Source organism: Kwoniella shivajii, chromosome 6 (assembly GCF_035658355.1).
Source record: "Kwoniella shivajii chromosome 6, complete sequence".
Taxonomy (NCBI): domain Eukaryota; kingdom Fungi; phylum Basidiomycota; class Tremellomycetes; order Tremellales; family Cryptococcaceae; genus Kwoniella; species Kwoniella shivajii.
In genome coordinates this window covers 1,089,463-1,111,826 of record NC_085913.1, presented here as the reverse complement: position 1 = coordinate 1,111,826, position 22,364 = coordinate 1,089,463, and the positions used below count along the sequence as shown (strand labels likewise).

Below are 22,364 nucleotides of genomic sequence, written 5' to 3'. Positions count from 1 at the left end.
GAAATTTCTGAAAAGATGGTACATCACGCTGAAATCTTTACCTATTCTTGTCCCAGCTCTGAATCAAAATCCCCAACGCATTGCTAAACTACTTCCTACAACACTGATACTACTCAATGCCATGAGTACAGCACTCCAAACAGGTGTCAACCTGATTCCACCCGCAGCATAGAATACACCAGCTGCAAAAGGTAGACAAACGACGTTGAATAGTAATGCCCATAAGAGGTTGAGTTTCTGTCTCATTATCACTTTTCTAGATATGCTTAAAAGAGGTAAGAGTGATGTGAGAGATGATGACAGTAGCACAAAATCTATTTATAACATCAATATCATCAGTTCTTGTGAGTCTAATCGCTATTACCTCTAACGAAAGAAGCGCGGTCACTCACCTGCACTAGCTAATGTAGCTTGTGAACCATGACCCATCGCACAACTAACATCAGCAGCAGCGAGGGCTACGGAGTCGTTCAGCCCATCTGTGATGATGGACAGATAATATTAGCAAACATCTTCTTATTCTCGATAACGATCTTTACCTCACCTCCAACAAACATCACCAGGTCCTTCTTACCTCCTTTCGCTTTCATTTCTTTCTGCATAGATCGAATCACGTCGGCTTTTCCTTCAGGTCCTACACCACCCTTAACCTCATCTTCGCTCAACCCTACCATCTTGCCAACTGCTAAAGCCGTTGATTGATTATCACCACTTAACATTGATATTTCGATTCCCCTTTGTTTGAGAGAAGTAATCACTGAAGCTGAAGTTTCGCGTGGTGGATCAGATAAAGAATATATGGCTGATAAAGTGTATGAAGAAGTTTCATTGGCGCTAGAGATCGCTATGAGAATAACGGATTTCGCTTCGTTTGACCATTTATCAATTATGTCTTGATGGCTTCCCTGGATAGCGACCTTGTGGTCGATTTGATGAGCAACATTGCCTATAAGTAAATTGAATATTCGATCTTCACATTGAATGATGGCTTTCAGGCCTCTTCCAGCAATTTCTTCACTTTCTATCACTTTCGCCTTTCTCTTCAATTCATCGGGTATCGGTTCATGCTCCTGATCGGAACCAGATGAACTTGATTGCTCTTTATTTTCAAGATATTCCACTAATCCAATAGCCAATGGATGTGTACTTCCTCTTTCGACTTCTTCAACTGCTTGCATAATCATAAATTTATTCTCTTGAGTTATCCATTCTTCATCTGTAACCACAGATCTACCAATGGTGAGAGTGCCAGTTTTATCGAAAACGATTTTGCCGATTTTTGTGGCTGCTAAAAAAGCTTCACCGCCTCCAGAAGCTAATATACCTTCTTTTGCTGCTATTCCGTTGCCTACTGCATTGGCACAAGGTACGGCTAGTCCAATTCCACAAGGACAAGCTACGACCAAAGTCGCAATGGCAAATTCTAATGCGAAAAACACTTTTCCACCTGATTTACCGCTGGTGTCCACTGTCCCAGTCAAGGAGAGTGATAACCAGATGGTCAAGACGATAAGTGATAGATATACTATGATAGGTACGAAAACACCGGTTAACTTCTCAGCCATTAATTCTAATGGTGCTTTTCTGGATGATGCATCTGAGACTGCTCGTATGATCTTTTCAAGCATTGTATCTTCTGCTAAATGAGTCACTTTTACATTCACAGCTGAAGTCAGATTGACAGTACCCGTGAATATAGGATCATCGATAGTCTTCGTGATGGGTAGTGATTCACCTGTCAAGGAAGATTCGTCGAATGTGGTTTGACCAGAGACAATGGTTCCGTCAGTGGGAGGTAGTGATCCTGGTTGAAGGAGGATTAAATCTCCAATTTCAAGATGAGTTATTGGTATCTTCCTAACTGATCCTTGAGATATTCTGTTATGATTCGGTACGTCGACATCCGTGACAGAAACGGCCTGGACATCTTCGGTATCTTGACTGTTTTTCCTTTCTCCATCGTCTTGTTGCTCATCCCCCGTTGATAAGCTACTTTCAACCAATAGAGCAGTATCTGGTCTCATTTTTCCTAGTAAGCTGATTGCGTCGGTAGTCCGGCTTTTCGCGTATGCTTCCAGTGTTCTGCCTAAAAGGATAAACATGATCAAGAAGACACAGCTGTCAAAATATGTTCCAACACTTTCGTTATTGGACGAAGAGCGGACATCGAGAATCAGCATGGCAAGAGAGGCGAAATATGATACGGTTGTTGAAAGAGCAACGAGAAGATCTGGAGAGTGCGTGTCAGCTTGCCGATCTGTCTAGGTCTGACTCAGGGCAGGGGTCTCTCACCCATACTTCCGAAACTGAACAGAATCCTCCAGCTTAGAGATCTAGATGGCAATTTACGCATACTCTCCGTCCGTAGTTTTAAGGGTAGCAGTCGGCGTACATGAGGCCACATAGATGCGACAGTACGTTTGTAAAAGATTCTTTTCGGGAAGATTTCAACATCAGTTTGAATGACAGTTACGAGATGCTGTACTGAGCTCACCTTCCCACACCAAATTGGACTATAGTAGCTAAAGGCCATAAAATGAGGGTACCCAAGTTTGCAGCACCCCAGATTGGGTTCATCATTTCCATTCGGATTTGATTGTGCGAAGGTAAAAGAATCATAGCGACGATAGCACTTTCCGTTGTCACGGTCAGCTTAAACTTGTGAAAGTATTGGAAAAGCGAACTAGCTTATACTTACATCACGAATGTGGGAATTGCAAAGGTAATGGCTACCACTAAATGACTAGCCAGAATCTTGACTTCTCTCTTTTGGATGGATTTGCTTCTTTCACTTAGGCTTTGGGTACGGAATAATTCAGCTTCAAATTCAGGTGCTACATCTGATATACCTTGTAGCAGGTTTCTGATTGTTAACGGATGATAAGGGAAATACGATAGTGTTATGATAGGTGATTGGAGCGTTATAGGAGTATAAGATTCAATAGGTAAAGTGTCGAGATGAGAATTGATTTTTCTGACGCAATCATGGCAGAACATTCCTTCAACTTTAATTTGAATACTTCTTAAATGTGGCCCTTCTTCTTTCGCTTTTCCTTTGGATTGCTGATTTGAACGTTCAGATGACAGCAATTCCGCTCCATATCCTACTTCTTCAACAAGTTCTTTGATTTCATCTGTCGTCACTTCATCGGAATGAATGATAGCACCTGAGTTGTTGAGCAGATCAACATGTACTGATTTGACTCCAGGTTGATCTTGGAGAGAACGAATGATAGCCCCTGAGCATGAAGCACATGTCATCCCTTCTATCGAAAAAGTGGATTTGATCGTTGTCGTATCCTCTATGGGACTATTCGCACTGATTTCAGTCTCAGATTTAACAATCTGGGCATCAAACCCTATATCTTCGATCAGAGAGACGACTTCATTTGGTGAGAGGCTAGAACGATGTCGGACAATACCGGAAGATCCCAGTAAATTGATGTCTGCTGATAGTATTGAAGGGCTGGTTTTAAGTGATGAAGTAATTGAATTGACACATGATGCGCAAGTCATACCTTCTATAGAAAGAGTGGTTTTGACTGTCTCGCCTTGATTATCGCTTGAAACTTTCTCTGCTGGAGCAATCTCTGCTGCGCCTGAAGCTGAACCGTGTTCTTTGACGGTGCTGAGCTCAGCTTTACAAACTTCACAATGTTCTAGATGTTTTTTCTTTCTTTCTTCCGCTTTTGTCCTTTCCCTTCCCTTTGTGTTTTTGAGTAATAATCTACCTATCCAGCCGCCATCTTCTTCGCTCAACTTGGTGGTAGCCGAATCCGATTTTAAGGATCTACCATTAGCTGATTCAGCAATAACGTTGAACCCTCCTTCTGTCCTCAATAAACCCAAGGCATCCGATACTACTTTCCCCACTGTCTTTGGTTTCAGAGAAGTTGACGCCGTATTTCCTTGATCGATCGAAAAAGTCACACTGTGATGAAGTAATGAAGTGGATATTGATTTGATAGATGGGAGAGTCGATAAGAGGTGATGAATGGTTTCACAACATGATGTACAATGCATGTTGGATATGAGGAAAGTGATAGTCGGTATCGAAAGTGGGAGTGATATATCTGACATATTGATGGATGGGATCGATGAACTGTGTTCGCTCAATGCTTTGATGTCAATGAAATCGTTGGTTGATCAGTGGCAAACAGAATGAAAAGAAAATTTAATCGATTATGACGATGAAGTCCTGTCTCTTTGTATTAGTGTCTCTCACGCAGTGAAAAGACGAATTTGGACATCTGGTGTATGATGCTATGTACTGCTTTACCTGTAAGCTTGAATTGAACAGGTCATAACAGACCATTTGATGATGATGGAAACCCGCAATATTCTCTCATCTTTATTTGACCTGAGCGAATATTGCGGGAATCACCTCCACTTTTCGGATGGTGGAGTTGATCTTTATCTGGTTTATATCAGTGATCCATTTAATATAAAGTGCTTGTCACGTGTATGTGTTTTACTTTTCACTTTATCAGGGAGTAAGAAGTCGCGTTTCATGTTTTTATTCCTTCCAGCTTTCCGTAGAACCCAAACTGTGATAGGGACTGAGATGGCTATATCATGACATGCGATCTTGTGGACCGACTCGCTCATATCTGCTTTGCTACCCAGTAACTCAGCGACAGTGTCTGTGGAATCTTGCGTACAAATCGATAAGCCATCCGCAACACAATCCACATGTGATCATTCTGCAATAGGGACCGTGGGATGAGTCAATAGATACATAACGTAAACTGCGCCGACGATCATTCCAGGCGTTTTGCTTGAGATATGTCTAAACGTCACAGCATATTCCTCTTTCTAATCACCAAATGTCGTTGTGAAGTGTAGTAGCTAGCTCTGATGTTTGGAATCTCTGATGAACTAGCTTGGGCAACAATGGACGAGTTTGCAGCTTGACATCTGACCTGTGTGTCGTCGCGTCTCGATTGTTTTGAATCATGAATGGTATGTATGGTATTCACCATTTTGACCCTCAATATGACGGATCTACGTTTGTTGGCACTTCATTTTGACCTGCGTATCATTTGACCTGTGTATACAGAGGAGACAACGAACGAAAAGCGAAACGCGCTAAGAGAGATTTATGTGCGTCAAAGGGTTTTTGTTTTGGTATTTCTATTTCTATTTCCTGATTTGTGCCAAGTTGTGAATGATCGTTTGGAATTCAGGGTTATTATGATAATCATTTTGTTCAATCGGTTGTGACAGATATTTCATTGTGGCGTATGATTTTTCTTTGTTCATTCACCAAGTATACGAGTAAGTTCTTTACTTGCACATATCAGGTCCAGGTACTTTATCATCAGACGTGGTGTTATGTCTGTCTGCTACATGACAAAATAAGTTTATAGGAGTCATAGATTGCTGGATCATCTATTTGGACATTTCATATATATCAATCAATCCTCTTTGACATTCTTTGACAATTCTACCTTTCTTTCTTATCCATTCCTTCATTCTTTCTCGATACGTCTATTTCGGAATACTCCCTCTTCCCCTCGACAATTATCAATACGGTAGACAGGTCTCAACCGGATTCTTCCACTTCATACATCAAATACCTACTTTCCAAAAGATTCACAAAGGAGGCTTAAAACATACCACAAGTTTTAGAACAGTCACCACCCACATTCATTTAGCACGGTCCCACATCGCTATTATACTAAGTCCTTCGTCATAGTACAGCTCATTATCGCTCGCACCAGTATTAGCATCATCAGCCAGAACAGTGTCATCAAGATTTTATCACGCTTTTAACGAAATAATCCATTCTTCTTTACGAAAAATTACGAGACTACTGATCTTGTCTCAATTCAGAAACATAGTAGACCAAACCGACCGGACAGCATCGCATTTAAGGATAACCTCTTTCCAGGTGTTCTACTTGGCCCAATCCGTAATTGCCTTACCTTCCTCCTAAAGTTTGTCTCAATTAGTCGACTGTCGATCAGATTCGTACCCGGACTCGGACTCGGAAAACTGTTTGTTTCACAAACAACGTTACTACAAGATACACCTCAATTCAAAACTCTGATATATATAAATATATGAGTGTGGAGCTATTATATTAGACACTGTCATTTTGAAAGAACAAAGATTATCTCAAAGACGTTGATCGTTGCGATTTCGTTGGAATTTGTTTAGAAAAAAAGTTGAAAACTGCTGTGCGGTATAAAGGACCAGGTTGTCCCTTTCTAATCCGTGAGTTCCTCGTTTTCTGTTCGGAATCGTGTGTTTTGTGTGATAAAGAATTTGAACGATGGTGGCGTGATAGTGTATGATCTAGTCGATCTAGTTGATCGTGTTGGAATGAGTAATTACGTTTGGGGATGCATGCGATGTGGTCGGTGTTGGGACGAGATGACCGAAGAAGTTGGGCGTGTGTGTCCGTCCGTGTGTGTGTCCATGGCGTTCTTATTGCTTGATGTTCTTGTTTCATCTTCATGCCATCATTCCTCCCGATCTCCTCACATGAATGCTTCTCACATCGTTCAACATAACACCAAAAAGGGCGCGTATCTCGCTCTTGCAGGAAGAGTCAATGCGTTATCATCCCATTTTAGATCTCTCGCACTGTCTACCTTTCATCTCGCCCTTTTCCCAACTCACTCCTTTGTGTTTCTCCCTTTGTATCCTTCTTCGACGCGTTCGTCTTGTCATATCCTTTGATATATATAATCATTGGCAGAGACCCCCGTCATCAACCTGTTTTTCTTTTACATTGTTTCCCTCAATCGTTCCGTTTCTCCTCCTCCTGACCGTGTCCGTCAAATATATTTCTCAAGTCTGCTGTGCAGTCCCATCATCTACAATCATCATTCCATATACAGAGGTATACAGGCTAACTTTGATCATAACTTGCCTTTGATCTTTGTCACTTCGATAAAATCTCTAAAACGTGCAGATCCTCCCCTCTTCTCTGTCATCATCATTGAAAGTATCTGAATCATTCCTTTCATCAACCTCTCAGTGAAAGGATCGTTCAATCACTCTTCAAGTTTGACATACCCAAATCCTTTCTTTAAATTATAACAAACCAAAGAACCCTTTCTTCCCCTCTCTTTCTCTCACCACCAATAACGATTTATCCAACTTTTTCATCTATCACTCCAACGGTTCTGGTAACCTAGAGTCAGATCAAACTTAATTTACAACTACATATCAAATCATCAATATCTTCGAGCCGGACTCTCCTCTTCCAAGTACCTTATCGTATAACTTAGTATATGAACACGATGGCACAAGTCATTTCTGTACCTACTCCTTCTCTCAACTTTTATTGTCCTTCCTCTCCTAATCCAACTCCTCTCCGACTACTCGCTTTCTCAGTCGCTGAAGCAGCACTCCAACCGGATCCCAACTCTCCATCATTCAACATAGCAATGAACATCGGTAAGATGCCTACGCCACTTGAGATGGATGGTTGGTCACATCACTCATCAAGAGAGCCTCAAGCTTCTTGGGAATCAGTAGTTCCATGGAACGAAAGGAGAAACACGCAATCCGCTTTGCAGAATCGAAGACCGCTATGGGACGTTGTGGAGCGTGCCAAGGAGAGACGAGTGCAAGAAAGATGTGAGTTCTGTCACAATTCTCCTCCTGTCAGTGCAATGACACTGACAGACTAAATTTGCTCCAAAAGCTTCACCATCGTCAACCGAGTCGACTCTTCCTCAGAGTCCACCCGTTTCTCCTTCTTCATACAACTTTGTCCTCCCCCCTAACTCTCCCCTGGCCGCGTCTGTCGCTGCAGCTACTTCTCCCACGAAGAATCCCGCTGTTCCATCTTCTATTCCTAGACAAGATTACTTCCCACTTTTCACGCGATCAGCTCAACCTTCGCCTGTAGAGACTACCTTCTCTGCTTTGGACCAGACTCGACCTCCTCCAGAGTTCGTCCCTCGACTTTCTGCCATCGAATTCTCCGCCAAATCCAAGAAGACCTCTTCCGTCTCTGCCAAACATGGTCGATCCAAATCCGATATTGGATCACCGTCCACTGATTCTATCGAGGTCACAGCTGAAGAGAAGGCTCGAGCTCAGTCTAAATTACCAGCTGTGTCATCACGACTACCCAGTCTTGCTCAAATTCAAGCTCGTATCTCCACCGAACACAAGCGTGGCACTTCAGCTGGATCACCCTCTCCAGCCAAATCCTTACCTAGAATCAGGACTGTATATCGAACTGAATCTCAAGAATCTGTAGAGATAATCAAGACTCCCACTGAAGAATCACCCCGACGTGATGCTCGAATTGTTCTCGCTTCGATTCTCAACAGACGACCTGCGACTCCTCCTAGTCCACCTTTAGCAACCCCGGTCAAAGATAAGGAACCTCGACTTGCACCTTTCTTACGTGAACGGACTTCTGGCCGATTATCAGGTGGAAGAGCCAGACCTCTTTCTATGCCTCCCATGTCGTTAGGTGAATTACCTTCTTTCGAAGCTATCGTAAAAGCCAATGCTGCTATCTCATCCTCTTCCTCTCAACCTGCATTCAAAATCACTCCACCAAAGGAGCGATCAACTTCATTTACTTCGGTTGTTAAAGAAGGAAATGTACCTTCACCAACTAGAGGATCATTCCCTTGGTCAATGAAAACGGGTGGTATGGTCACACCCACAGAAAGTAGATTCAGACTTCCGTTCGGTAGAGGAACATCTGGTACGCCATCACCGAGAAGGTCATTCACTTCACCTGCTTCTCCTACTGAGAGTGTTAGATCTTTCAACACCGCCACCTCAAGCCCTTCATTGTCAGTTCCAATGATAACGTGTACACCAGCACCACAGACAGTTTTGAAAAATGGTGTTGAACATGATTCAGATGAAGAAGAAGGTGATGTGGTGTTGTTCGAAGGTGATTCACTAGATATCGATTCTGATTCTGAATCAGATTTCGGAGGAGAAGATAAAGAGGAAGTAAAAGAGAAAGAAGAAAGGGAAAGAAGAGCTGAAGCCATGAAGAAAAGGTTAATGTTGAGACGAAAATCTGATTAATTCATTTCTTCTGATTCGATGTCAGGTGGAAGTAAGACTTTTGACTGGTATAACGAAATTTTAGATGATATTTTGATGAGTTTTGATGGCTTTTGATAGTGAGACCGTGATATCTCTATCACAGAAGATACTTCTGATTTATATTTGTATTTTATTCACTTCCTCATTTGGGCCCAGTGCCCATTTTTATCAATCTTGAAGTTCATAGTAGAACTATGTTTTCAATCTTATCATACAATGCCCGACCTAGTAAGTACTCTATATAACATGTTCATTAAAAAAACAACATATTCTGCCTGTATATACATATATAGGCACACATGCACACTATGTTCATAACATCTGGAACGACACTCAATTACATGCATACACAATCAACCATTCCCAGAGGTTGTAGAAGTGGATAACATGCAATGTTCCAAGGCGAGATATCTCTTCCGACGGATTTTCGAATGACCTCTGTTTTCGCGGAACAAAAGCGAAAGCGAAGGTGGACGCGTTCAAGCATCATCAGAAGCAGTCGAAAAGACATTGGGTATATCTCACCTTTCGTACCATATTTAGGTGTCTTAGTGAACAGCTCCAAATCAACCACTTGGTAACGGTCCGATAAACTCACAAAGGATACTTTGTGGAAGGCGTATTCCACTGTTATTCATCGGTCGGTAAAGGCCAGGCCAGGCCACTGATAAATTCGAAATGTCTTCAACAACTGAACTTATACCTTTATTCCCCTCTGCGACACATCCAGCGATACCCATCTCTGCTCAAATCCTATCCACGTTGAGACACTTGACTGCACCTGGGAAAGGAAACGATCTGAAGCCTGAGGAAAGAGCTGCCTTGGTTGGCGTATCCGCTTTATTAGGCTGTGAGAAGTGAGTTTGATACGTTTTTGGGCTGGGTTTTTGGACCTGACAATCTCAGAATTTTGGAAGTTGGATCATTGCTATCGCTAATTGTATCTACGTTTGATTGATTACAGAATTCAATCAAAGGATTTACCAATTTCATCAGCTCAAAAAGCGTCTTCAGTTTCACCAGCACATTTCCGTTCGACTTTATCACGTTGTAGAATAATACTTGAAAATATACCTTCTTCACCTTCTTCCAAGCGATCCCCTTCCAAACGATCTCCCGCTAAAGCTAAACGATCAGGTCCGATCGAAACCCAGTCCTCCAGCTCAGATCCGACTAATATCACATCTGATTCAGCATCCAGAAAGGAAGGAACTCTTCAAACGGAAGATCGAGGTGTAGGAGAAGATGATACTGGGATTATAACTCCTTCAGTAACCGTAAGGACTGAAGATATCTTGAGTCCATTGCAAACACCCAAGAAAAAATATAAATTCTCATCAGGGATTGATATTTCTTCTTTGATCAAAACTCCACAACATAGAACAACACCTAAAACACATGATCCAGTTATCGCAAGTCCTTTGAGACAAAGTGTGACCAGACAACCTTCCGCCAAATACCCTAATCCCAACAACAGTATCGTCGATGAACCAACCTCGCCTAGTCAGCTTAACAAAAAAAGGTCAACAAACGAAAAAGAAGAAGCAGATGGGAATGACGATGACGATGACGATGACGATGAAGAAAACGAACTTGGGACACCAACGAAGAAAATCAAATATTCAGTTCCACAAGGGGTGGATCTAGAACATCCTCCAAGTGTAATTAGATCCGTTCAGAGTCAAAGACAAAGAACATCAAGAAAAGGTAATCAAGAAAACTCAAATGCCTTTTTCGCTCTTCGTCCTGGATCAACCACAACCATAACCGCAACCGCAACTATGACTTCTGGGAAAGAGTCTGAACAAGTTGGACGTGATCATCAAGGTGAAAGCTGGATGCATCGACGTCCTGAGGAAACTCATTATTCCCAAAGTACTGGAAACAGAAAAGTAAGAGTACAAGGTGAAAAGAAAAAGAAATCTATAAGGAAGATTGATTGGACTTATACTGAGAGTGTTTGGGGAAAGAGTATGGATACAAATCTGGATAAAGTGAGTAGCTATCGATGGGATGAGCCGATATGATGAAGTGAAAAAAACACAACTAACGAGAATCATAGATATGGCAAGAATTGGATACGTATTTTGATAAACGTGATTTGCCAAATATCGAGAATACTGAAGTACCCGGAGAAGGCATATAAACACATATAAGAGATGTCATCTACTCAGGCGAAAGACTAGAAGACTGAATGGGTTGATTTCGCTGTTCAAAGCAAGCTTAAAATTACAAATGTATAATTCCGTTGTATCTATAGGTATATGTATGCATTATGTACTTTTCAAGCTCTTGCTAAGAATAACATAATCCCGAGTATCTTCATCTTCCTCATTACCGTCTTCATCTTCGTCGTCAGTCCAATCCTCCTCCTCTGCCATACGCGTAGGATCAATTTCATCCGGAGTATACCTATGTGTGAGAAACGTGAACACGAATCATCAGCTCGATCTCGATTCTCGTAGTAGTCCAGGAAGACGGTACGAATAAGATGAATTGACTTACCCTTGTTTAGTGTAGAATGATAAAGCAGATTGGTTATCTGTCATTCATCTCATGATCAGCCCATCCTTTTGTTTGCTCGTTGATCGTTGGGGGATAAATTTGAGCTTACTCTTCAAACATGTTAACATGACTTTATCCAATTCCCTCTTTGTACCTATATCTTCCAGCGTATTCAGTAGGATCTTACCTAGACCCTGTCCCCTTGACGAAGGGGCAAGTTGAACTTCATAACTGAGATCAGATACAAGGTCAGCTGAATCACGATAAATGATAATAATCTAAGAAATTGGGAAGAAATGATTGTTACCAATAAGCTACTTCAGCATCTCTGGTCGTTAAAGTCTCTTCTGTATCAAATCTGAATCCACAAAAACCTAGTAAATCTTTTGGACTAAAATCGATCTCGTTAATCGTTTCCTTTCCTTTCCCTTTGCCTTTGCCTTTGCCTTTCGCTTTGATATTTGTATTTGTATCTGTAGTTGTCTTGAGATTGTCCACAGGATCGAGCTTATCTACCTTTTTTGGATCTTGATCTGGACCCTGGGATGAGAGAAGTAGGATGTACCTTGCATCTACATCGAACAGTTCTTCACGTTTAGACTGTTCGGTATATGGGAATGAGGATGTTTGTTGGCTAATTTCTCGGAATTATCACGAATTCAATTGATCAGTACAAGTATACAAGTACAACATTGCCATTTGCCTAAAATCAATTAAACCTGAACGTTCTTCTCAAAAAAAGATTTTTCGAGATGGGATGAACGAGACAATCTTGGATCTACGCACAGATGAGACATGTTCGAATTGAACAAGGTATAAATGACATCTTTCGCATCACAAGAAAGGTTTTCTGATCTCACCACTGAGATTGAATATCTATTTTATCAAAAACCAACCAGCCAATCAATATTTCCCATCAACGATCCTTACTTGGAATTTGAGTTTTTGAGTGGATACAGAAAAGGGTTACGTACGATGTACCATCTTTGAGAATGGATAATCTAGGTAAGTCAGGTGCTAATGTAGAACTCGATGCCTATACCCCAAATACCCCCAAAAAAAAGAAAATATCAGTCGAAATAGGAAGCTGATAAAGATGGAAGATGGGCGCCATTGAAAAATCACATACAGCGTTGGCTGATCGGATTTTCACAGTTGCCATTCTCTAATTTCTCCCTTGTCACCTAAGATATTGTCAAAGTATGGAATCGTAGTTTACTAAGAGGAGTTCAGACGAAAGAGTGCCAAAATAAAATATTTGTTTATACCTTCATTCAACTTCGGACAGCCTCCACTTTCCCATTTGCACCCAAGTACGACCTCGTCACTCGTATTCAAACTGTCAATCTACGGCATGTGATTTTGATATCGTGCTCACTTATGCTCAACCCGTTTCTCATGTGTATGCTTGCTTCGGAACGAAATGCGCTCGTCCTACATTCCAGCTCAACACGAAACAACATCAAATAGGTAGATTTCAAACATAGATGCATCATACAAATATTACAGATTTCCCGCCTTCACAACATGCGTGTGATCCACCCAATCCATCTAATATCACACATCACTCCAGAAAGGTAATGTACATCAAAATGTACGTATACACAGTAAAGGAGAAAGTATTGCAATGGTGAAGCTTTTTTATATAAGGTCGAGATAAGGCTCCGCAGTCGAGTAAAGGAGGAATAAGGAATTCGCAAATAGGTGTTTGAGGGAATAAGTCAGACTCGGCCAGCAAGCCTTGAAAATATTGTTTTGGAAGTAATTATGGGACAATTCGAAACTTTAAGGTAAGATCACATAGACCTAATATCCTCTATACTGAGCTGCTTGAGCGTATCTGTTTCCATAATTATATCAGCCGTTGAAACTTGACATGTCATGAGAAAGGTGAAAAGCACTCACGGTCCTTCAGCGCCGCCTGTTGGTCTACCGAGACCATATTGATCGGCGGATGGGAAACTCAGTTCTCCAGGATAGACTTGTTGATCATGATGTAATGCTTGAACGTGTCCATGACCATGTCCACTTCCGCTTCCGATACTATTTCCTCTTTGGAGATCTGCATATCCATCATTGATAGGTTGATCTTGTGTTGGTGCACCTACATATCCAGCGTATCCTTGGGGATCTTGCGTGTATGCGGAAGGTGGATATTGATGTTGATGTTGATCATAAATATCTCCTTGAGGATGTTGTTGGTGTTGATCATAAGCTGTTTCATAGTCGTATTGCTCAGCATGAGAATATGGATCTTGGTTGTACATTGCATATCCTGCTCCTACACCTGCACCTACACCAGCAGTACCAGCTGTAAAGTCGTGAGGGGGAACACCTGGGACAGCATGAGGATCATCAAGCTCAGCTACCAATTCCCTTCGTTGTCGTGATGCCGAAGAGTTGGAAGCAGTCCGTTGAAGTGTTTTCTCGAAGCTGTTTAACAAATGAAGTTCGAGGTCAGCACCTCGATCTCAACATGCTGCTCGCAAAGGAAACTCACAAGTCATCGTTCATATCGTTGTTGTGAGGTGAAAAGTCGATAGGATTCATCTTCTTTCCGAACCTGTTGGAGGGTCTCAATTTCCATTTCCTGAAGAGTGTCCATCCGATACCTGCCGCACCGACGACAGAGGCAACAACGATAATAGCGATCAAAGCGGTCTTGCTGAGTCCAGATGATTTCTTTTCAGTTTCAGCAGATTCGGCAGTTGAAGATGCTTTGTGAGTGGTTGATGTTTTCGATGCGGTGGTTACCAAAACGATAGTAGAATGAGCTGTGGTCGAAACTGCTGCAGGCGTAGTCGTGCTTGAAGAAAGTGTCACTGGTGCTGCTTCGGTCGAAGTGACTGTTGGAGATGCAAGGGTTGAGGTTGATGTTGATGTACCTGTTGAAGAAAAGTGAGAGGTCTTGTCAGTTGTGCTTGTACTTGTATTTGGGTTCATACTTGAAACTGAAATGAAACTTGAAACTGGAATTAACAAATGACTTGTACTTGCGCTCGTACTTAAACTTGTACTTGTACTTGAATCATTCGGTGGATGAGGAAGAGAAAGAAACTGATATTTACTTGTATCTGATGTAACACTGGGACTAGCTAGATCCGAGGAAGTTGTTGATGACAAAGTGGACTAAGTTCCGTTGTCAGTTAACACTCTGCGAGCTTTCCTAGGCAGTTGAATTGATACCTACGCTTGCCGCATCTGAGAGGACTACGGTAGTTGAAGGTCCGACTCCAGCTTTACCACTATCAGCAGCGCTTGATGCAGAACTGGTAACAGCTGCGTCATCATCATCGTTGGTTGTGGAAGTGGGAGCGATGCTTGCAATTGATGATTGAGTTGCTGATATTTGAGCGTCATACTGCGAGATTGAAGCGAGAGTACCGTTATCAATGACAGCGCCCGCTCGAGGGATAGGTCGATTGGCGTCGACGATGGCTCGAGCATGATGTCGTCGATGAGGGTGTGATGCAGGACTATCTTGATGCGCGAGAGCGAGTGGGAGCAGCAGGATCGCAGCAGAGAATATGTGCATGATGGGTAGAAGCGATAGCTGAGAGTGTGGCAAGGTCAAAGGAAGGTGAAAGACAAAAGTTTTCAATGTCAGTTGATCGCCGTTAGTAGGTGCAATAATAGAGACTTGGTGATTAAATTCACGTAGATATGAAGGAAGGGTTATGGTAAGGTTATTTGAGAAAAGTGTAAGAATGTTTTGATGAGTTCCAAGATGGATGTACTCACCTGAATGAAAATGTAAAAAGGTTCCTACGATCTGGAGATCTTGATATCTATCGTGCTTTAAGACTGATAATGGCTCTTGAAGGATGTTCGTGGTGGATGAAAGGGATCGTGTGGGGTCCGAAATTGAGAACAAGTAATGAAGATCAAAGCTTTGGTTGGTTGCTTGAATTGGGATGAAAGGAGCGTGTAGTGAATGAGAGATGGGAGTATAGTGTAAACTTTGTCAACAAGGAAGAACTATACTACACACGTTGTATCGATTTATACTAGGTAAAGGGCTGGTTTAAGAAAGTGGTGGGTTGGGCGGGATTGAGCAGACTGATGTTTGAGAATGTTTTTAGAATGGGAAACGGGAAATACCAAAAGAATGTCAAGTGATCGTCAATCAATATCTCTTGTCCTTGTGTTTGCGTATTACCAACTCTCCAAGAGGAATATGTAAACGAAAGCTGGAAGCTGAAAGAGAGTGGTAATAAAAGAAAAAGATATTATTGTTATGATCCAGAACTTTGCGTTTGCACAGTCCCACAGTCCCAAAGTCCCACAGTAACAGGTATTCATTCATATTATTGTTACATGTTTCATCCGACGTGATCTATTTTATATTGACAGTTGTAAATTCACGTTCCTTCTTTCCCCTTCGGATCATCTCATCCCCCCTAAATGAAAACACACGCGTTTTTGCTATTTCACAACAAGCAAAACACGCCGATGTGAGTACGTAATATTCCAATGAGCGGAGATCACCATGTCTATTCCGTGTGTGGCATAAACCCCCCCTCCCAGTCAACGATGAAAGGTGGAGGTGAGAAAGAGCAATGGTTGATGATTGTGAATGATGGTAACGAAGAAGAGAATAAATATATCGTCAGTTTGTTTTGACACCAGACCCACCTTTCAATTCCAAATAGCAAACATGCCCACGACTCGAATATAGCCTTCATTCAGGCTAAAAGTCATTCTTAGAAATGTCATCCAAACAACCAACCGGACCTGCTCTCATTCAAGTTCCCAACTTATTCTCAATTGTCGAAACTGGAGTATATAGATGTGCTAGTCCGACCGCTGCTCAAGTGAGTTGACATCATGTCATACTCGAAGACAGAATGAACCACTGATGACGTTCTTCTTCGATGTAGATACCTTTCTTGTCATCTTTAAATCTGAAAACGATAATATCATTAACACCTGAACATCCTATAAAACCTCTACTCACTTTTATCCGAACATCAGGCATCGATTTTGTGAGTATACCTCAATAACCTAAAAAGCTCAGCTGAAGAAATTTCGTTCTATTGAAATGTAGATGCATTTGGGATTGACTTTATGGAGACCTCAAGGAACAGATTGGAAACCAGTTAGAGATGAAATAATCAAAATTACTTTAGAGAAATATATACTTGATACTCGTTCTCATCCTGTTTTACTAATTGATCCGTGAGTGAAGCGCGATCTCGCCCAGATATTACACAGTGTGGGCTGATTGTATTGTAGTATTGGAGTACATCAGACTGGATGCGTAGTGGGTGCACTGAGAGTTATGCAAGGTTGGAATTTCGCTTCCACATTAGTCGAGGTGAGTATTACGAATTCAAAGTTGATGATAATATGTATCTGCTGCTAATGCATGAAATGTTCGTTGAACAGTACCGAGCTCATGCAGGTAGTAAACATAGATATGCGGATGAGCAATATATCGAGGTGAGCAATAATTGTGACCGCACCTACTTGTACTTGATTCATGGAGCTGATATCGATCTAACTTCAATCCAACCCAGCTATTCGATCCTGATATAGTGAATCTACCTCCTCCGCAATATAGACCGCCATGGTGGCTGCCTCTATCTGCATCCGACGGCGAGTCTTCAGAAGAAGAAGAAGAACAAGAGAAAGAAGTTCAGTACAGACAAGTAGATGGCGTATTCCCCGGACAAGAAGGAGCAAAGGATAATCCAGCAGGTGGCATGAAATCGAAAGATATCGTTGTACAATAAAAACCCTTGCATGTATCAATTTCATCCATAGACTCCATTTGTATGTTGGCTTTCCAAGGAGCCAATCGGATGTTGGCAGACAAAGACCCAAGACCCGTATAGGGATCTGAATGATCGAATGGTGAATCGAAGATAAGAATCAAGAAAGGGTATTCCAATCGCCACATATTGCCACCGGCGATTTCAACGAGAACGGGGTCGGTTACATCAAGTTATACGCTTGATCATCATCCATATTATCACTCGATTCAAAATAACCCCTCCACCTTGTTAACCTTGCTTCACTTCACTCACTTCGTATCTGATTACCATATCAATATCTATTCGATTCATTCCAATCCCTTCCATGTATATACATTGCATTGTGCATCCTCCCCTTCCCTACTGTCTTCATCACATACGTTCACTCTGTATCGGTCCACCTCTTTCTCGGAAAAACAATATCAAGGATGCTTCCGATCAGAGCAGCAGTTCGATCATCGTCCTGTAATCGATGTCGGCCGACTACATTCTCACTCGCACGATCAATTGCCACTCCCACATCATCAAAGTCAGTCTCACATTATCTCGATCATCGAAGTAATGATGTGATCGCATCAGCGATACATGCTCAGCAAAGAGGGATACATAGTTCGTCCAGGATATCCGAGAAGAAAAGATGGGTCAATCCAGCCAGTGAGAACGATAAAGATAAATCCATAAATGAAGACGAAGGAGAATCAGCTAAAGCGGAAATTAAAAGTGATTCCACTACAAACGAGGTGAAGAAGGGAAAAGAGGAAGTGTCAGAAAAAGATTCTTCGACAGAAGCTGAATCATCTAAAACAGCAGAAGAAAGAGCTAAAAATATAGCTGAGAAAGAATCCAAAAAAGTTGAATCTCCTGCTTCTTCTTCATCATCGACTATCCGAACTTCATCATCCACTTCCACTCCATCTGCTTCATCATTGTTCTCATCTGGGTCAACATCTGGATCAGGATCGGGATCAGGATCGGGAAATTCAAATACACCTAAAGAAATAGCTAAACCTATTATACCTGAAACGTATCCACAAGTATTAGCTGTACCTATAACTCATCGACCATTATTCCCTGGATTCTACAAAGCTGTAACAGTTCGATCTCCACCTGTGATCAAAGCGATTCGTGAATTACAAGCTAAAGGTCAACCATATGTTGGAGCTTTCCTATTGAAAGATTCAGCGAGTGATTCTGATGTAGTTGAAAACCTTGATCAAGTTCACCCCGTCGGTGTATTTTGTCAAATCACAAGTTGTTTCACATCAAATGAAGGTGAAGGTAAACCTGAAAGCTTGACTGCCGTTCTATTCCCTCATAGAAGAATTAGAATCGATGATCTAGTCAAACCTGGTCAACTATCAGAAGAACAACAATCTTTACCTTTTGTAAACGTATCTGAAGCATCAACAGAAGGAGACAGTAAACCTGAAGCTGAAGTAGAAAGTTTCGAACCTGATGTTCCTTCCGTTGAAGCAGTCAGAGAAGAATTAGGGACTGTTTCAAAAGAGAGAGATGACGCTGAACTAGATTCCGGTAAGTATCCATCGTACATGCTGAAAATCGTGATTTGATAGCTAATGCATTCGTTCAGAATCTCAATCTCAACCTCAATCTAGCGCTGCCACTACACCCAGTAAACCTCTCTCGCCCATAGGCTTTATTCACAATCTTCTACCTGACGTTTCGATCACAAACGTTAGCAATGTTGCACTACAACCATACGACAAAGACTCTCAAGTGATTCGAGCTATAATGTCTGAACTCATTTCAGTCTTCAAAGAAATCGCTCAATTACAACCCATGTTCAGAGAACAAGTCACTTCTTTCGCAATGTCCAATACATCGTCTCAAGTTTTCGATGAACCTGATAAACTCGCTGATCTAGCGGCAGTAGTATCGACAGCTGACGTATCGGATCTACAAGCTGTATTGGATTCAACTTCGATCGAGGATCGTTTACAACGTGCCTTAATTCTACTGAAAAAGGAATTGATCAACGCTCAATTGCAGTTCAAAATTGCTAGAGATGTAGATACCAAGATCCAAAAAAGACAAAGAGAATACTACTTGATGGAACAACTAAAAGGCATCAAAAAGGAATTAGGTATGGAAAGTGATGGTAAAGATAAGCTTGTGGAGGGATTTAAAGAAAAGGCTAGTAAATTAGCTATGCCTGAAGGTGTAAGAAAAGTCTTTGATGAAGAATTGAATAAATTGGTCCATCTTGAACCGGCTGCTAGTGAATTCAAGTGAGTTCATCACAATATACTATGACACGGCTCATAGGTCACTTTATCGCGCTCATGATTGCTGTTGCTGACTGTCTTCCCACTTTAGCGTTACTCGAAACTACATCGATTGGTTGACTCAAGTGCCTTGGGGAGTTCACTCACCTGAAAACTACGATATCTCTCACGCTATCAAAGTTCTCGACGAAGATCATTACGGCCTCAAAGATGTGAAAGACCGGATCCTTGAATTCATGGCAGTAGGAAAACTTCGTGGATCGGTGGAAGGAAAGATTCTCTGTCTCGCTGGGCCTCCTGGTGTGGGAAAGACTTCTATTGGAAAATCAATTGCAAGAGCTCTAGGAAGACAATTCTTTAGATTCTCAGTAGGTGGTTTGACTGATGTAGCTGAAATCAAAGGTCATCGAAGAACATATATTGGGTAAGCTGTCCTTCCATTCCCTTCTAATCACAAAAGTGTTGGTTGCTGACTTCGACACTCAATTATAGAGCTATGCCTGGTAAACCCGTTCAAGCCTTGAAGAAAGTGGCTACTGAAAACCCTCTTATCTTGATTGATGAAGTGGACAAAATCAGTAAAGCTTACAACGGAGATCCTGCAAGTGCATTATTGGAAATGTTAGATCCCGAGCAGAACAAGTCGTTCTTGGACCATTAGTGAGTATCTCGTATTGCCGAGTGGAAATATCCTCTCAGATGTCAGTATTGATGTCGAATAAACAGCCTTGACGTACCCATCGATCTTTCGAGAGTGCTTTTCGTCTGTACCGGTGAGTCATTAATTGCCTTCTCGTTTCCTGTGCGGCAGCTGATCAGAGAGCCCTTATAGCAAACGTCCTCGAGACTATCCCTGGACCGCTACTTGATCGAATGGAAGTACTGGAGGTGTCAGGATACGTTTCAGCAGAGAAGATGAGTATCGCTGACAAGTATCTATCGCCACAAGCAAAGGAAGCTGCCGGATTGAAGGAAGTGGATATAGACTTGTCACCTGGAGCTATAGAAGCGTTGATAAGATACTATTGTAGGGAAAGTGGAGTCAGGAATCTCAAGAAACACATCGATAAAGTAAGCTGTTTACTGACTTGTCTCTTAGATGCAAGAAGCAGAGCTGATCATTGCGCAAATTTTATAGATATATAGAAAGGCAGCGTTTAAGATCGTGACTGATTTAGGAGAAGAAGCTTTACCAGAACCTAAACAACTCGATTCGTCCACGCAAACAGTTGAATCTGCCGAGCCGGATACCAAACCTGCTTCTGAACATTTACCAGGAGATAGATCACCTTCGCCTGGAGATGCAGGATCGACAAAACCTGTTACCACTGTTCCTAGACAAGCGTTGAAAGTACCTGATGGTGTGCATGTCAAAATCACCCAAGACAACTTGAGAGATTATGTTGGACCGTAAGTTCACTCATGTAACAAGAAATCCGAGCTCTGAATGAAAGCTGATCAGTCTCAATGATGTGACAGACCTATATATCACAAAGATAGGTTGTACACTTCCGCACCACCAGCTGGTGTGTCCACTGGATTAGGTTATCTAGGTAACGGTTCAGGTGCCGTCATGCCTATCGAAGTCACTGTATGTTATCTGTTTTATATTGTTACAGCCCGTACTGGGAGAACAAGCTAATTCGGACACTCCTTTTTAGGCCATGCCAGGTAAAGGTAATCTCCAACTTACCGGTAAATTAGGAGAAGTTATCAGAGAATCAGCTCAGATCGCTTTATCATGGGTCAAATCCAATGCTTATTCACTCGGCATAACGAAATCGGAGACGGAAGTCACATTAAACGATAGAGATGTACATTTACATATGCCAGAGGGTGGAATTGGTAAAGAAGGCCCATCAGCAGGAACAGCGATCTTGACTGCTTTCGTCAGTCTCTTTACGAAGACTAAAGTAGATCCAGATGTAGCTATGACTGGAGAGATCAGTTTATTGGGTCAGGTTTTACCTGTCGGTGGATTGAAAGAGAAGATGTGAGTAATTCATGCTTTACAGACTTAATCGGAGAGAGTTAGCTGACGCTGGATTGTCTGAATAATAGCCTCGCAGCTCATAGGGCAGGTATCAAGAGTGAGTATCAAGTTTCATTGGTCCCCTATACTTAAACACAACGCGTCCACTAAATTTCACTCAGATGACTTGTTTGATTCATGCTAATCCGTACTTGGAATCACAGAACTCATCGTGCCGGTGGCTTGTAAACCCGATATAGATGAGAATGTCCCATTATCAGTAAAGAAGGGAATCGAATTTGTATTTGTAGAAGATGTCAAACAGGTCTTGTACGAGGTCTTCAGAGGTACAGAGAATGAGAACAGATGGAGGGATACATTACCTTTGGAGAAGGAGCCCGAGAGGGATAGTCCATAGATGGAAGGAAAAGGCTTGGAGATGAGATAAGGTGGATCAATAAGCTATATGACAATGAAGGAACGTCGAAATACATTATCTGAAGGATTGTTTATATGGTACATTTTGTTTTTGTCATTGTTCGTGTATTTTTTTCCAGCATATAGAATAGTCAGTCAATAAAGATTAAGGTTTGTTCAGTAGAGAGAAGTTATTAAGTCAAAATGCATACATCACCTATCTCAATCGTTGTCTCTGTTTTGAACGTGCACTGCTATGGTGTATGATAAGTGTCATACGGGAGGCGATGGCTCCACGTTCAATTACTACCTGAGCTGTAGAAGAGGAAGTATGGGATTTAAGCGAGATCGTCGAAGAAAAAGACTTGTTTTTGGAGCATGAGGTACTGGTTTCGCGTGAGTGCGATGAGGGGTAACTTGATTTTTGCC

The 22,364-nt window shown here is 41.8% G+C and overlaps 7 protein-coding genes across 7 annotated transcripts; 4 read left to right on the top strand and 3 right to left on the bottom strand.

Moving 5' to 3' along the window:
* Window positions 1–63: 63 nt before the first annotated feature.
* IL334_004877 (uncharacterized protein) lies at window positions 64–4,080 on the bottom strand (the record flags this gene model as incomplete). The annotated part of the gene is made up of 6 exons (XM_062936592.1): window positions 64–314; window positions 393–479; window positions 545–2,230; window positions 2,293–2,432; window positions 2,495–2,632; window positions 2,699–4,080. 6 exons carry the CDS (start codon window positions 4,078–4,080, stop codon window positions 64–66), a joined length of 3,684 nt encoding a protein of 1,227 aa, XP_062792643.1.
* A 3,173-nt stretch (window positions 4,081–7,253) lies between these two features.
* Window positions 7,254–9,018, top strand: IL334_004876 (uncharacterized protein; the record flags this gene model as incomplete). The annotated part of the gene is made up of 2 exons (XM_062936591.1): window positions 7,254–7,593; window positions 7,661–9,018. 2 exons carry the CDS (start codon window positions 7,254–7,256, stop codon window positions 9,016–9,018), a joined length of 1,698 nt encoding a protein of 565 aa, XP_062792642.1.
* Window positions 9,019–9,717: 699 nt separating this feature from the next.
* IL334_004875 (uncharacterized protein) lies at window positions 9,718–11,185 on the top strand (the record flags this gene model as incomplete). Its single annotated transcript, XM_062936590.1, has 3 exons — window positions 9,718–9,896; window positions 10,004–11,033; window positions 11,102–11,185. The coding sequence occupies 3 exons, from the start codon at window positions 9,718–9,720 to the stop codon at window positions 11,183–11,185; spliced, it is 1,293 nt and encodes a 430-aa protein (XP_062792641.1).
* Window positions 11,186–11,312: 127 nt separating this feature from the next.
* IL334_004874 (uncharacterized protein) lies at window positions 11,313–12,706 on the bottom strand (the record flags this gene model as incomplete). The annotated part of the gene is made up of 7 exons (XM_062936589.1): window positions 11,313–11,451; window positions 11,545–11,581; window positions 11,654–11,775; window positions 11,852–12,178; window positions 12,331–12,420; window positions 12,519–12,580; window positions 12,674–12,706. The coding sequence occupies 7 exons, from the start codon at window positions 12,704–12,706 to the stop codon at window positions 11,313–11,315; spliced, it is 810 nt and encodes a 269-aa protein (XP_062792640.1).
* A 644-nt stretch (window positions 12,707–13,350) lies between these two features.
* On the bottom strand, window positions 13,351–15,079 carry IL334_004873 (uncharacterized protein; the record flags this gene model as incomplete). Its single annotated transcript, XM_062936588.1, has 4 exons — window positions 13,351–13,384; window positions 13,450–13,977; window positions 14,045–14,673; window positions 14,735–15,079. The coding sequence occupies 4 exons, from the start codon at window positions 15,077–15,079 to the stop codon at window positions 13,351–13,353; spliced, it is 1,536 nt and encodes a 511-aa protein (XP_062792639.1).
* A 1,174-nt stretch (window positions 15,080–16,253) lies between these two features.
* Window positions 16,254–17,279, top strand: IL334_004872 (uncharacterized protein; the record flags this gene model as incomplete). The annotated part of the gene is made up of 6 exons (XM_062936587.1): window positions 16,254–16,358; window positions 16,425–16,529; window positions 16,592–16,722; window positions 16,780–16,861; window positions 16,933–16,986; window positions 17,064–17,279. 6 exons carry the CDS (start codon window positions 16,254–16,256, stop codon window positions 17,277–17,279), a joined length of 693 nt encoding a protein of 230 aa, XP_062792638.1.
* A 449-nt stretch (window positions 17,280–17,728) lies between these two features.
* Window positions 17,729–21,936, top strand: IL334_004871 (ATP-dependent protease La; the record flags this gene model as incomplete). Its single annotated transcript, XM_062936586.1, has 11 exons — window positions 17,729–18,833; window positions 18,892–19,549; window positions 19,638–19,970; window positions 20,039–20,206; window positions 20,273–20,319; window positions 20,379–20,617; window positions 20,685–20,956; window positions 21,026–21,137; window positions 21,208–21,539; window positions 21,608–21,636; window positions 21,743–21,936. 11 exons carry the CDS (start codon window positions 17,729–17,731, stop codon window positions 21,934–21,936), a joined length of 3,489 nt encoding a protein of 1,162 aa, XP_062792637.1.
* Between the last annotated feature and the right edge of the window lie 428 nt (window positions 21,937–22,364).